The 16,301-nt window shown below is 39.0% G+C and overlaps 1 protein-coding gene across 1 annotated transcript in view; it reads right to left on the bottom strand.

The window, feature by feature from the left end:
• Window positions 1-16,301, bottom strand: part of CDKL3 (cyclin dependent kinase like 3) — a 63,938-nt gene that overhangs the window by 28,834 nt on the left and 18,803 nt on the right. Inside the window, exons 4-6 of the mRNA XM_027767660.1 lie at window positions 14,917-15,095; window positions 7,351-7,463; window positions 3,876-4,019 (exon numbers count right to left, since the gene is read on the bottom strand). Coding sequence (XP_027623461.1) covers window positions 3,876-4,019; window positions 7,351-7,463; window positions 14,917-15,095 — 436 coding nt within the window. The remainder of the gene's footprint in view (window positions 1-3,875; window positions 4,020-7,350; window positions 7,464-14,916; window positions 15,096-16,301) is intronic.

Below are 16,301 nucleotides of genomic sequence, written 5' to 3'. Positions count from 1 at the left end.
GGGATGCGAACCGTGGTCGACTACGTGGGAGTCCAGCGACATAGCCATTACGCTAACTGCTGGTCCCAAGTCCCACCATTTTTTTAAGGTCATCTTTTTCATGAGAGTGAGAGACACAGAGAGGAGACAAGCACTCAACAGAATTTCATTCAGAGATCTCCTGGCATGAGCAGGCCAACTGGGGAACTGAACCTAACAGTCTTCCATATGCCTCCAGCATCATTTTGGCAGTGCATTATTGCTGTACCACCTAGCCAGCTGAGAGCTTCTTCTTTTAAATACTACACTATATTGAAATTTTCCATTTCTTCTGAAAATTAGGAGAATTACTCTTTTTTTTTTAAATTGCCAGCAGGCATATGGACTTGCCAAAGAGACTGTGAGGGAGAGAGAGAGAGAGAGAGAGAGAGAGAGCGTGAGAGGAATAAAGCACCCCTCAATGGGACATGGTCACATTGCAATCCCTTCTCTTCTATTTCTTCATCCTGTCAGACTTTTGTTCATGAAGGCACATGCACCCAGTCTATTCTTCAAACTGCTAGGGCTGAGATTCAAATCACAGTTGTGAAATCTGGATTCCCTTAACCACTAGGCTATGGGACCAGCTCAGGGAATCACTTTATTTTAAAAGATATTAGAAATAAGCTACCTTAGGGTCAACCCATGGCATGGTGGTTGCAATCCCACATGGTTGGCTGCAGGGTTTGAGTCTTAGACTTGAGCACTTGAGAAATACGTTGGACACATGTGCATGCATGCCCAAAAACCAGAAAGGAAGAAGAAATGGAGGAAAAAGGCTTATGGTGTTGCTGGGACCATGCAGTTAACACAAGCTGAGTATGAAAGAACTGTCCCTCGTGCCTAGAGCAAGGACTCGGCTGAGGAGAACTGTTTGTAAGGTCAACAGTTTTATGAGTTCTGGACCTTACCTCTATTGTGTTACTGTACTGGCCTGCACTCAGTTTTTCTGCCATGGGCCTTATTGTCATACCCGGGTACCCTATAAAGACAACCCCAGCCTTACTATAACTTTTACAATAATCCTGAAAGAATGTGGATCTACTAAGGCAGCAGCTGTGTAGGGCAGCGGCTGAGAATAGGAGTTACTCCCATTAGACTTATCTCACCCTCCTGGAAAATGTCAATAAAAAATGCTACATTTACTTTTACTGGGGATTACATAGATAAGCATTAAAAAGGTCTAGGTCAAAGCTACTAATGGGCCAAGGATCTCAGTAGCCAGGAGGGGCTCAGGGACTCATCTACAAGATGCTGTTACTCTAAAGACCATAAGTCACTCTTACTCTCAGGACAAGGGAAGATTGTCATTTTCTAAGCCACAGTTATTGTATAGAGCAGTATGTAGAGGGTCCCAAGTAGACAGTAACCTTTAGCTACTTACAAGACTACATTTCTTTCTCATATAGACTCACTCTCTTAGTTATAGACTACCCCAGAGATAACATAAGTATTTCACGTTAGTATATACTAGCCTTGTTTTTACTAAACCAGACAGAATTTATTTTTAGGCTCTTGTAATTACTGCCACGCTAGCCTGAAGCTAAAGTTTTTAAAAGTTCACCCGAGGCTCAAAATTTTTAAGCCAATCTGGGACTAAAGTAATTAAGCTGGTCTGGGACTGAAAATTCCTGGAAACCCTCTCATCTAAAGACCCTCCCTGGTAATTAAGATCTGAAAAAAATATGCACCCCAAAAATAAACTTTTTTGTTCTAAAAATTATGACTGTTTATACTTAAACAAAACAGATGTCATGTTTTATAATTATTATTCCTATACTTTAAATGCCTTACCTTTTAGAGTAAAATCCTTTACTTATTTTCCCTCACCCATCTTACTGCTGTAAAACTCCTATAATAAATACGCATGACTTCTGGCCATCAGGGCTGCAGTTCGAAGTTTACTCTGGCTATAGCCGGCTAAGAACATGCTAAAGGACGTAAGATCTTAGTCTGATTCCTGTTCACCCACGTCGCCTTTCTGTGCATCCACCCCGGCTGGGGTATGGCTCCCAGCATGGTGTGACAATTTCCAATGGGTGGGGGGACTTCCTTACTCCCCCTCTCTCTCGTTTTGTGAGCAAACACACCTTCTGGCAAATTAAAAAAAAAAAAAAAACCGAACTGGGACCAATCAATGACATAATGTTTACATTGTTGGACTCCAATGTAAGTTGACCACGGTTTGAGTTCCAAATCTGGTAGCTTAAAACTCACCCTGGGCATGTGTACATGTGTACCCAATACCCCAAGAATAAAATGGAGAAGAAAGGACTGTGGTATAGCCATCCCCCTTGTAGGGGATGATTTTTCACTTTCTATCTCTCTGTCTGGCTCTCTCTCTCCAGCTAGGGTACCTGCCCTACAACTAAAATATCTCCGAAAACAGAAGAAAGAAAGGAAGGAAGGAAAGAAGGAAGGAAGGAAGGAAGGAAGGAAGGAAGGAAGGAAGAAAAAAAGAGAGAAAGGAGGGAGGGAAGGAGGGAGGAAGGAATTACCTAATTGCCCCTTGTAAAGGAAATTGGCTGGAAGAGAAAAGAAATAAAAGGAGATTTACTTTGGACATTATGTTCATCTTATGTTTTCTTTATTAAAAGAATTTCAATATCAAGACCAGCAGAAGGAATAATGGTTACATTGCTGGACTCCCACATATTGACCATGGTTCGAGTCCCAGCCCCAGTGATTTAAAACTCACACCGAACATGTGTGCATGTGTGCTCAAAATCCCAAGAGGAGAATAAAAGAGAAAGGACTACGGCATGGCCATCAAAGAGGAGTGATTTCTCGCCTTCTGTCTCTCTGGTGAGCACATATATCCTATAGCAAAAATCTCTCTAAAAAAATTTTTTTTTATTAATAACTTCATTATTGGGACCAGCAATTGGCATAATGGCTATATATCGCTGGACTCCCATGTAGTTGACTGCAGTTCTAGTTTCGGGCCTGGTGCCTTAAACTCACTCTGGGCACGTGTGCATGTGTGCCCAAGATCCTGAGAGGAGAATGGAGGAGAAGGGACTGCGGTGTGGCCATCATGCTTTCTCACTTTCTGCCTCTCTGTCTCTCTCTTGTCTTTCTGGCAAGCACACACACCCTACAGCAAAAACTTCTCAAAAAAAAATTAATTAATTAATTAAAATAAAAAATAAATAAAATAAAAAGTAATTTCATTATTCCTTTTAAAATTTGCTACAGGGCACATGCGCTCACCAGAGAAAGACAGAGCGAGAGGGTAAGTGAGAAATCAAGCCACCAAGTCCAGGACTCAAACCCTGGTAAACTATGTGGGAGCCCAGTGCCTTAATCACAATGCTAGCTGCTAGCCCTTTATCTTACATTTTTAATTTTGTGCTAAGTGTTGATATATTTATCTAGTTTAAGTAAAATTAAAAATTTTAAGATTACAGAAAGGAGCTATATAATGTTTTCCTTTTCTCCAATTCAGGGTAAATGTTGGCATTGGTACAATTTGAAATAACATTAAAACTGCAGCTGCCAATGCACTATAGCAATGCACTATATCCTTAGGATAATGCAGTAAAAAGAAAAGATCTCTCTCTAACCTGGCTAGACTGGATGTTAAAAGGTAGTGATAGATGCTTTTAAGTTCTTAAAATATTTTGATTTATCCTTAATTATCATTAAAATTGGGATAAACTAAAAATAATGAAAAAGATTATCTTAGTGAAATTTCAGTTCCAACAGTCTATGAATTTTAATTTCTCTGCATTAAAGATAGAACTTTGACAGATAACATTACTTTAGGAATCCTCTTGGAATTTCATTAAAGCAATATTTTAAAACTGTATTATAATTTATGCAAATTTTCAGATATATGTTCTTAATATCTTAACATACATGAACTATATCTGCCAACAATCCATTAAGTTTTGGGTATTTTTTTCTTGCATTTTTGGGGTGTTGAACTTCAGGAAGGACCACCCCAGCAAAAATGGGACTCTTGGAAAAGATATTCTGCAAGTGAGGTGTCAAATTGCCTGAAAAGAGAAAAAAAATGATATATGAGAGAAAACAGTCTACAATCAAAATAATTCAATTGTTATGTGATTTGCATTAAACTACTAAAAATTGAGATAAGAAAGAATAACCAGTCTTTTAATTTTTTGAAGTTTAACAAGAAATCATCTGAGTATATCATAAAAATGTTAAGTTTCCTCAGTAATTTTTTTAAAATTTTATTTAGTTTTTTGTCCTAGGGTACATGCACTTGCCAGAGAGAGAAAGACAGAAAGTAGAAACCATCCTCCTGGAAGGGGGTGGTGTGGTGGTGGTGGGTATGGCCACTCTACAATCCCTTTTCCTCTATTCTCCTCCTGGGATTTTAGGCACATATGCCTGGCATGATTCTCAAGCAGCCATATCTGGGACTCAAACCACAGTTGGCCATGTGGGAGTCCAATGCCTAAACCACCTGCTGGCCCACTCTTAGTAATCTACCGAAAGCACGAAGGCAGCAGAGAATGTAAAACAATCGAGGTCATTTTCATTTCTCAAGTTATACAATATAATATGTCATGCTATCAGGAAAAGCACAAACTTTTACACATATCCATATAAGTATCTAAATGGCTTAACTACTGAGTGTTTACCAGCAACACAGGCCAAAGTCTTAAAGAAAAACAGCTAAATTATTTAAAAATGAAAATATTGCAAAGAAGGAATAAGACAAGGGAGTAGCAGTAGAATGGAAAAAAACCCAACAGAAGTAGGAAGAACTAAGTTCACCGCCAATTTTGCAGTTTTAGTTTGCAACCGTGGGCAAATCTCTTAATTTTTTGTGTGCCATTGTCTTCTCATCTGTGAAATGACAGGATTTATTTATTTTTTTATTTTTTTTTTTTTTGCCATAGGGTGTGTGCACTCACTAGAGAGAGGGAGAGACAGAGAGAGGGAAAGTGAGAAATCACCCCCTAGGGAAGATGGCCATGCTACAATCCCTTCTTCTCCATTCTGTGCCAGGCATGTATTTCAGGCTACTTACTGTGTCCAGGACTCAAACCACAGAATCAGCCATGAGGTAGCCAAAGCCTTAACTACCATTCCACTTGCTGGCCCAATTCTATCATCTTTAATATATCTTCCAGCATTAATCTCATAGCCAGAAATTTAAACAAACCAACAAAAAATTGTGATGCCTTAAGAATCTGAATTGCATCTTAAGTCGATATTTATCCAGACTTCACTGTTCTTATAATTGTTCATGGTATCTTCCTCATGATTCTGTAATTACAAGTGTATGTATATCTTCCCCACCACACAAAGGGCTCCTCAAACTCCTCATACAGAAACCTTAAAAACAAATCAGACAGGCCACATAGACGATGGTTAAGGGAGCCAAATCCCACATCGTCAACTGCAGTTCAAATCCTGGCCCTGGTGGCTTGAAAATCACTCCAGGTAGGCGTGAATGCATGCTCATGTACCCAACATGCCAACAGGATGAAGAAATTGAGGAGGAAAGATTGTGATATAACTACGCATCATTGAGGAATGCTTCTCCCTTTCTCTCCCTTTCTCATGTCACTCTCTGATGGAGCTCACCACATACCCTCTGGCAATTAAATGATTTATTAAAATAAATAATTAGGGACCAGCAGATGGCATAATGGTTACGTTGCTGGACTCCCATGTAGTTGACAGTGGTTCGAGTCCTGGACCCGTGGCTTAAACTCACGCCAGGTGTGTGTGCAGGCGTGCTCAAGATCCCGAGAGGAGAATGGAGGAGAAGGGATTGTGGCATGGTCATCCCCCAGGGGGTGATTTCTTGCTTTCTGTCTCTCTGTCTCTCTCTGTCTTTCTGGCAAGCATGTGCGCCCTATAGCAAAAACCTCTCGCCCCAAAATAAAATTAAATTAAAAAATAAATTAAAATACACTGTGCAAAATTAACCATCAAAATGTTTGTGTAGCTAAAGCAGATAATCAAATAATTAACTTCTCATCACATATATTCTCTTTTTAAATAATTATTTATTTACTTTTATTTATCATCATCATTATTCAATTTGACCAGAGAGAGGCAGAGAGAGGGAGAGGAAAAGTGAGAAAGCAAGCCACCAGGTCCAGGACTTGCACCGTGGTCGGTCATGTAGCAGTCCAGTACCTTACCCACCATGCCACCTGCCGGCCCCACATATATTCTTGAATAAGTTTTTTGGTTATCTGCTTATCTACTGTGGTATTTTTTTGTTTTTATTTTGTTTTGTTTTGTTTTTAGAAAGGACAAAGGGGGCCGGTGGGTGGCATCGTGGTTGGGCTGCTGGACTCCCACATGGCTAGCCACGGCTCGAGTCTTGGACCTAGCAGCTTGCTTTCTCACTCTTCCTCTTTCTGCCTCTCTCTAGTGGGTACAGATGTCTTGTACCAATTAAAAAATAACAATAATCGGGACCAGTGGGTGGCATGGTGGTTAAGTTGCTGGATGCCCCCACATGGCTGACCATGGTTCAAATCCTGGACCTGGTGGCTTGCTTTCTCACCTTCTCTCTCTCTCTATGTCTCTCTGGTCAAAGTAAAAATGAATGAATGAATAAATAAAGTTAAATAAATAATTAAAAATAATAAAATGTTAAAAAAATAACAATAATCAGTACAATTAAATATTTTCTGGTTTTTGGTTTTTTTTAAAAGGATAGGTTCTGGGCCAGCAGGTGGCATGGTGGTTAAGATGCTGGATTTCCACACAGCCCAGTTTGGGTCCCAACCCAGCACTTGAAAATTCCACCAGGTGTGTATGTGTTTGTGTGCCCAAAATCCCACAATGGAGATTTGGAGAATGGAGGAGAAGGGACTGTGGTGTGGCCATCTCCTGGGGGGTGATTATCACTTTCCCTCTCTCTGTTCTCTCTGTCTCTGTGGTAAGCGTACACACCCTATGGCAAAAATCTTGAAAAAATAAGAAAGGACTATGATTTCTAAGTAAATAAATGACTTTTCTATATAATACTTTAGAAAAGCATCTGACTCATCTCTATTATTTAAAAGTTCTTATTTAGAGGTACAAATATTTATAGAAGCCACAATTTAAAAACAACTTTTAAGTAAACTGAAGTACATTCTATTGTACTATTTTTCTTAGCATTGACCATTAACATATGGCTTAGCTATTGAATCCTGGCAAAGAAAATATTGTTTGCAAAAACAGGATTTTTTTGCCTTCTTTATCAGCCCAAGGCATCCATCTGCTGCCATCTATCAAAACAATATGCTTTCCAGTTCTTATAAAGAAAAGCTAAATTTAAAAATCAAGCAGAATTGATTTGGCAATATTTATTTTAGACATGTAACAGAATATTACAATAATACCCACCTACTTTTAAAACAATTTTATGAAGTAAGTCCAAATCAGAGCTGCTAGGAAGATAGGGATTTCCAGTGGCCATCTCAATGATCATACAGCCCAAGGCCCAGATATCCACAGGTCTGAAACAGGTTAGAATAAATCATAATTTGATGCAGAAATAAGTAAAATATCTATTCTAAATATTTATTTATTCATTTCTTCCATGAGAGAGAGAGAGAGAGAGACAGGCAAGCAGAGAGACAGGAACCCCCAACAAAGTCTTCATACCGTGATCCACCCCCAGCAACCACCAGCCTGGATCATGGGTACACATGCACATACCCAGAATTACAGGGAGGCCACAGGACACAAACCCAGGACCTATCCATGTAGGTTCTGCATCTCAGAACATTGCATAACTGCTATGTCACTGGCTGGCCACTAAAAACATTTTTTAATGAACTCAAAGTCAATGAAACGAAGAATGCTTAGTGATATCAAGAGAAGCTGGATCTTAAATAGCAACCATGGTTCAAAGCCTAGCCTGAAACATGCTGGACACACAAATGAGTGCCTAAGATCTGATAGGCTGCAGTAGCAGCCCCCAACTTTCCTAGCACCAGGGACCAGCCTCATGGAAGGCAATCCCTCTGTGAATGGGGGAGGGACAGGGCATGTTGGTGCCCAGATTATGCAAGCGCACCACATCCATCATGCACCCCATTTCCACTACTACTACATCACAATGTACAGTGAGACAATCACACAATAGGGTTCATGCTCCCATGAGAATCCAGTACTACTGCTGATCTGACAGGAGGTGGAGTTCAGGTGGTAGTGTGAGGATGGGGAGCAGCTGCAAACACAGATGAAGCCTCACTTACTTACCTGCCACCCACCACCAGCACCAGTCCACAGCCCAGCTCCCAACAGGCTACAGGGGTCGGAGACCCCAGGGCTAGAGGACTCGAGGAAGGGCACTGCAGGGTGACCAGACCTTCTGGAAGGTGCATATCACCTTCTCATGTGGGTATGCACACACTTTGTCATGAATAAACAAAACATTTTTTAAAAAAGAATTATTTTATTTAACTTGTTTATTTTAATTTCACCAGACAGGGATAGAGGGAAAGGAGGAGAGAGAGAGAAAGTAAGAAAGCAAGCTGCCAGGTCCAGGACTCAAACTGTAGTCAGCCATCTGGAAGTCCAGCCCCTTTAACCACCACGCCCCCTGCCAGCCCCAAGAAAACATTTTTTTTCCACTGTAACATCATATTATCAACTTCAGAACATACATTATATATGATTATGTTTTATTAATAACATTAAATAAAATGTTAATTAAAAACTAATAATATTAAATAAGCATTTAAGTTGCATGAGAAGCCATGTAGAAATACAAATAAAAAGTAATTCTAAAATGATACTTACATAATAATATCATAAATGACTTATGACTTAGAATAATTAAGTACTAAAATCTCATATTTAAAAAGTAAAAATTAGGGGCCAACAGGTGGCATGGTGGTGAAAGTGGCCAGATCCCACATAGTTGACTCCATGGTTCGAGTCCTGGACCTGTCAGTTTAAAAAATATGCCAGGCATGTGTGCCCAAAATTTTGAGAGGAGAATGGAGGAGAAGAATATGCAGCGTGGTCATACTCCGGAGTGTTGAGGGCTGATTTCTCACTTTCCCTTTCTCTGTGTCTCTGTCTCTCTCCAGTGAGCACATAAGCCACATGGCAAAAAAAAAAAAAAAAAAGTATAAATTATGCTGGTCCAATAGCCTAGTTAAGGGAAAATGAATCACAGACAGCCAACTGTAGATTGAATCCTGGCCCCAGCAACTTGAAAAACATGCCAGATGCATGTGCATGCATGCCCAAAATCCAAACAAGATGCAGAAATGGAGGAGGAGGAATTGCGGCATGACCACGCCCCATTGGAGAGTGCTTTCTCTCCTCCCCCATCTTTATCTCCGTCAAGTACATGCACCCTGTGGTGAATAAAAACATGAATAAATAACAAGGAACAATTATGGGGCCAGCAGATGGCATAGTGGTCAGGGTACTGAGCTCCCATATGACTGACCATGGTTTGAGTCCCGGACCTGGTGGCTTGCTTTCTCACTTTCAGTCTCTTCTCTCTCTCTTTGGTCAAATTAAAGAATAATAATAATAAGTAAACTTAAATAAATATTATTTTAAAAAGTAAAAATATCTCAAACATTTTACCACTTACATTTTTCTTAACCCTTTATGAGTCAGCTATAACCGAAATTATTTTCCACATAATCTGTTTATTTAAGAATTATGTATTTATCATTATTGTTACTTTTAAAAATTTGCCACAGAACATGTACACTCACCAGAGAGAGAAAGCCACCAGGTCTGGGACTCAAACTGTGGTCAGCCATATGGGAGTCTAGCATCCCAACAATCACATCACCTGCTGACCCCCATAATGTGTTTTTTTAAAAGATAGTTTGGGGCCAGTAGGTGGCGTGGTGATTGAGGTGCTGGACTCCTACATGACTGATCATAGTTTGAGTCTCCTACCTGGTAATTTGCTTTCTTGTAAGAGTAATAAATAAAATTAAGTAAATAATATATATATATTTTTAAAAAAGACAGTTCCTATCAATGGCACTTTTTTCCAAAAGAATTATTTATTTAATTTTATCTTTTTTTTTTTTTTAATTTGCTACAGAACACGTATGCTCTCTAAAGAGAGACAGAGAGAGAGAAAGTGAGAAAGCACGCTGCTAGGTCTGGGGCTTAAACTCATGCTGGGCACATGTGCGTGCGTAGCCAAGATCCCGAGAGGAGAATGGAGAAGGGATTGTGGCATGGCCATTTCCCCCTGGGGGGGAGGGTTGACTACATGGGAGTTCAGTGACACAGCCATTACGCTAACTGCTGGTCCCAGTAACATAATTCTTTAAAAAATAATAATAATAATTACAGGCCAGCCCCACAACTCAGTGATAAAAGGAGCTGGGTCTCACATGGGTGGTCAACCATGGTTTGAAATCCTGTCCCTGACAGCTTGAAAAACACAGTGTATACAATGTGTGTGTGTGTGTGTGTGTGTGTGTGTCTGCGCGCGCGCGCGCGCGCACCAAAAATCTCAATGGGATGAAGACGAGGAGGAGAAAGGATTGTGGTGTGACCATATCTCATTGAGGAGTGCTTTCTCTCCTTTCCCTCTTGACTCTCTCTAGTGAGTGCACATACTCCTGGCAATTCAAAAAAACTATAATGCATATGTTAGTCATTCCACAATGGATATACACTTTAAAACATCGTGTAGCACACATAAAGTACATATAATGTTATCCATTTACTTTGAATCTCAGCAAATTATAGCATAGATATTGACAAACTGATTGCAGAGTTTATGCAGAAAGGCAATAGACCAATTATAAGCAACACGAATTGAAGAACAAAATAAAGGAATGACACCGCCTGATTTTAAGATGTACTAGAAAGCTACAGTAGGCAAGACAGTACAAGAACAGACTAGAGCAAGGGAACAAAACAGAGCACCTGGATATAGACTCAGACAAACACACTCAATTGATCTTTGACATAGGAACAAAGTCAGGTGAATAGAGAAAGGATACTTTTCAACCAATAGTGCCAGAATCAATGAACATCCACATGTGAAAAAAGCAAATCTAGATGTAGGCCTCAGATTTTTCACAAAAATTACCTTAAAATGGATGATAGATCTAAATCTAAAATATTACAAAGGAGAAAATCTAGGTTTGATGATAATTTTTTAGATAGAACACCAAAAGTGTAATCCATGAAAGAAAAAGTTGATAAGCAGAATTTCATTAAAATTTAAAACTTCATGGTGGACTGTGAGGTTCAAGTCCTAGACCCAATGGCTTGAAAAACGCACCTAGTACAAGTGCATGTAACCCCAAAATCCTGGAAGGAGAAATAGAGGAGAAGGGATTGTGGCAGTGACCATTCCCTGTAGGGAGTGCTTTCTCACTTTTTCTTTCCCTCTCCCTTTCTCTCTCTCTCCAGGGAGCAAATGTGCCTTTCCAGCAAATTAAAAAAAGAAAACGAAAATTAGAACTTTTGCTCTGTGAAAAACATTCTTAAGAGGATGAAATGACAAGCCACAGTATGGGAGAAAATATTTGAAATAGATAGATAGATAGATCTCCTTTATCTTAAAGCTCAACAACAACAACAAATTTTTAAATGGGAAAAAATATGAACAGACACTTCATCAAAGAAGATAGACAGATGGAAAATAAGTATATTAAAAGATATTCAATATTATATGCCATCAGGGAATTGCAAATGAAACAATGAGATACTACTACACATCTATTAAAGTGACTAAAATCCAAATCATTGACAATACCAAATGCTGATGAGGATGCAGAGCAATAGGAACTCTGTACTCACTACTAGTAGGAATGCAAAATTGTACAACCACACTGGAGAACAGTTTGACATTAGCTTACAAAGCTGAACTAAAAATCTTACCATATGACCCAACAAATGCACATCTTGGTATTTACTCAAAGAAGTTGCAAATTTATGTCCATTACACATGGACATATATCAATATAAATGTTTAAAGCACCTAGAGGTCTTTCAATAGGTGAATGGAGGGGCTAGCATGTGGCATGGTGGTTAAGACACTGAATTCTCACATGGACAACCGAAAGTCTTGGACCTGGTGGCTTGCTTTCTTACTCTCCCTCTCTCTGTCTTTCTTTAGGAAAACTCATGTGAGTGAGTGAGTAAATGAATGAATGAATAAATGAATAAATAAAATAATTCTTTTTTTTTTTTAAAAGAAACCAGTCTGAAAAAGCTATGTACTGTATGATTTCAACTATATGACATTTCTGGAAAAGGCTAAAGTATAGTGACAATAGAAAGAGCAATGATTGCTCAGTGTTTAGGGAGGGGGAAATAAATTTTAAAAAGCAAAGCAAAGAATTTTAAGGCCATGAACTATTTCTGTATGAAACTGTAATGATGGATACATGACATTATACATTTTTAAAACACAGGAAGTACAATACAAAGAATTTGTAAATTATGAAATTATGAAATTTAATTAATAACAATATATTAGTATTTATCCATCAATTGTAACAAATATGCCATACTAATTCAAGATACTAATAATAATAGGGGAATGCTGTTACAGTGGAGTGAAAGGAGTATATGGGAATTCTTCATTTTCTATTCAATCTTTTGTACCTACAACTGCTCTAAAAATTAAATCAGGCCAACAGGTGGCGTGGTGATTAAAGTGCTAGACTCCCACATGGCTGACTGCAGCTCAAGTCCCAAAGCTGGTGGCTTGCTTTTTCACTGTTCCTCTCTCTCTTGCTCTTCCCGTCTGTGTTTCTTTCTGGTGAGCGCATGTGTCCTATAGCAAATTTTAAAAAATAATAATAAGTAAGATTAAATCATTCTTTAAAAAATTAAAGTCTATCAACTTTAAAAAGGAGAAAAAAAAACACAAGATTTTATGCAATATATATTTTATGCTCCTGTTTATGTTTAAAAGGAAGAAGATGGTGATGTGTGTGCATATTTCTATATAATTATTTCAAAAATAATGAGATACTATGATTTTGGTGTCACCCAAAATTCATGTTTTAAAATTTTATTCTACTGAAATCAAGAGGGTTAAAACTTGATCCAATTACTGTATTGAAGAATGGGGCCTTTGGGAGGACTTTAGTAATAGGATGGTTAGGGCAGGGCCCATTATTGAGTCTTAGTGGGTTTGTAAGGAGAGAAAACGAGCAGAGAGACACACAGAACACAGCCCATGCTCTCTATACATGCCTACCATCGTCTCTGCTTCTGACAGCCACGTTGTTTTGCTAGCCCCATACCTTCAGACCTTCCAGCCACCAGACTCATAAGCCAAATAAACCTCTACTCTTTATAAATCACCCAGTCTCAGGTATTTCTGTAAGCAACACAATATTGGACTGAGAAAAGGCATTAATTGCAGTATATACAAATACAAATTTTCAAATCTAACCACAACTGAATGACATAATACAAGCTGATAAACTTTTTTATTTTACAAGTTTTACTCTTACTGAAAATCAGTAAAATTAAGCTTTAGCCCTCAGAGCTTTAATTATGTTTTAAGATTTTTTCCCCCCCTTTTTTAAATTGCCAGAGAATTTAGCAGTGAAACCCTCTGGGCCTGGGTCTTTCTTTCTGGGTAGTTTTTGATTACTCATTATCATAGCATTGGTGTGAAGACTGAGTTATGTGGCACAGCCTCAATGTGCAAGGAGGAGGGTGACACCTCATAGTAGCTGGGACCACATGAGGTGACCGAGTTCAGTTCCTGACCCAATCTGAATAGGTCAGGTGTGGTAGAGTGGTCTTCACTAACTAAGGAGGAAAAGGGTCATAAATGGTGATAATATATCGGAAATACCTCCTCTTCTGCATCCTGTCTTTCTCTTATAAAAAAGTTAAATGATTAATGTACCTAAAGCATTTTGAAAAGTTACTGGCAGAAAGTAAGTATTCATTAATATTAGATGTTATTATAATAACAGAATAATCATTTTTGGAATTACCTCCCCCATTTCTATTATGTAAGATATTAAATTGTACACCTTTGTCCCTTCGTGTTTTTTGCAACTAATTATTTGTATTTTAGATTGCTATTTCATATTAAACTAAGACCACGTTGCTTTTTTGAGATATATAGAATAATACAGAAATTATTATTTCGGGTCAGCCAAGTGGCATGTGGTTAAGGTGGTTTGATCCCATATGGCCAGTTGCACAGTTTGAGTCCCAGACCCAGCAGCTTAAAAACACACCAGGTATACGTACGTGCGTGCCCAAAATCCTGAGGGGAGAATATAGAAGGGACTGCAGAGTGACCATCCTCTGGGTAGGATGCCTTCTCACTCTCCCTTTTTTGTTTCTCTCTGGTGAACACATGTGCCCCATGGCAAATTTTTAAAAATAAATTATTTAATTTTAATATTATTATTATTATTATTTAATTTGACCAGAGAGAGGGAATGTGAGAAAGCAAACCACCAGGTCCAGAACTCAAACCGTGGTTGGCCATGTAGGAGTCCAGCTCCTTAACCACCACACCACCTGCCAGCCCCTATAGCAAATTTTAAAAAAATTATTATCTGTCAGTCTTTATAAGGCAAGAAATGATTCCAGGAAATAGAACACTTGATAGTTCCTATTATAACACTGGCAAAGTGAGGTAAATTATTTAAAAACTTTGGCAGAATACAAAGGCTACAGATAAGCAGAGGAGGTAACTCCTCTGAGGGTGTGTCACACTTTAACACAAGCATGGCTACTATGAGGGATGTCTGTATAGGTCTCCTGGGCTGCAGCCAGTTAAGCCGACAGAGTAAGCACAGCAGCAGCATTCGCCAGCAGTGCAGGCTATAGCGTCTTTCTGCGTTGTTACCTTTAGTCTTACCTCTTAGGCCCAACCCAGATGCAGAGGGCAGAGTGTCAGTAGTAGGGATGACAGATATGCCAGGAGGAAAAAAGAGATGCCTAAGAAATGCCAGAAGGATGCCAAAATATACATACTTTCCATAAGAAGTATCTTTTAGTACTAATTCTGGAGCTCTATACCAGCGTGTGGCCACATAGTCTGTATAGATGTCCCCAGGAGCTGCTAGTGTTCGTGCAAAACCAAAATCACAGAGCTTAGTAATTCCTGACTGGGATACTAAAATATTCTCAGGCTTTATATCTCGATGAATGATCTAAAAAACAAACAAAGATGAAATATATTAAAATTAAGTCTCATCATCTAGAGAATCTCTAAAAAAATATAAAGGGGGGGTACAAGCAGTTAGCATAATGGCTATGTTGCTGGACTCTCATGTAGTTGACCGCGGTTCGAGTCCCAGACCCGGTGGCTTAAACTCATGCCAGGTGCATGTGTATGCGTGCCCAAGATCCCGAGAGGAGAAAAGAGGAGAAGGAATTACGGCATGGCTATTCCCCCTGGGGGGTGATTTCTTGCTTTCTGTCTCTCTGTCTTTCTGGCGAGTGCACACACCCTATTGCAAAAACCTCTCAAAAAAAAAAATTAAAAAGGGGAAAAATCTGCTAATTAAGACAAAGCAATTTCCCTATCACATCTAAGGTTTAACTACACAGTACAAAACTAGTTACATATTTTCCATTTTTACCCCATCCAATATTTGAAAATGAAATGAAGCCAAAAAAACAGACACAATACTAAAGAAGTAAATCGCATTCCTGTTAAAAAGAAACAATGAAAAAAAAAAGGACTTTCCTTTAACCCCGTGTCTTTCCAATGACTATCCTTTTATTTCCTCTACAGCAAATCTCTTGAAGATACTATCTGTAGTCAGTCTTGACTTTTTTTTTTTTTTTTTGAGAGGGTTTTTGCTATAGGGCGTGTGCGCTCGCCAGGAAGACATAGACAGAAAGTGAGAAATCATCCCCCAGGGGGGATGGCCACGCTGCAATCCCTTCTCCTTTCTCCTCTCGGGATCTTGGGCATGCACGCACACATGCCTGGCGTGAGTTTAAGCCACTGGGTCTGGGACTTGAACCGTGGTCGACTACATGGGAGTCCAGAGACATAGCCATTACGCTAACTGCTGGTCCCCCAGTCTTGACTTTCTGACAACCCATTCACATTCAAGATAATGTGATCTGCTCCCGTATTTAGGTTGCATTAAACCACCCTAGCCATAGTCATCAACACTACTGTTACATTCATTAGATGCCTCTCAATCCATATCTAACTTCTTAGTCTAACGACATTGCCAACTACTCCACTCCTAGTTTATGGGACCTAAAATGTTCCAAGTCTTCCAGGCTGGTGTCATAGAGCATTTCTCCTATGATATTTTTCTAATAGTTTTTCAATTTTTTTAAGAAAATAATTATTTTATTTAACTTTATTTATTTAAATTTGACCAGAGAGGGACAGA

The sequence above is a fragment of the Tupaia chinensis genome, unplaced genomic scaffold (genome assembly GCF_000334495.1).
Source record: "Tupaia chinensis unplaced genomic scaffold, TupChi_1.0 Scaffold144346_1, whole genome shotgun sequence".
NCBI lineage: Eukaryota > Metazoa > Chordata > Mammalia > Scandentia > Tupaiidae > Tupaia > Tupaia belangeri.
The sequence above is the reverse complement of the archived record's forward strand: the minus strand, read 5'-3'. Positions and strand labels throughout refer to the sequence as shown.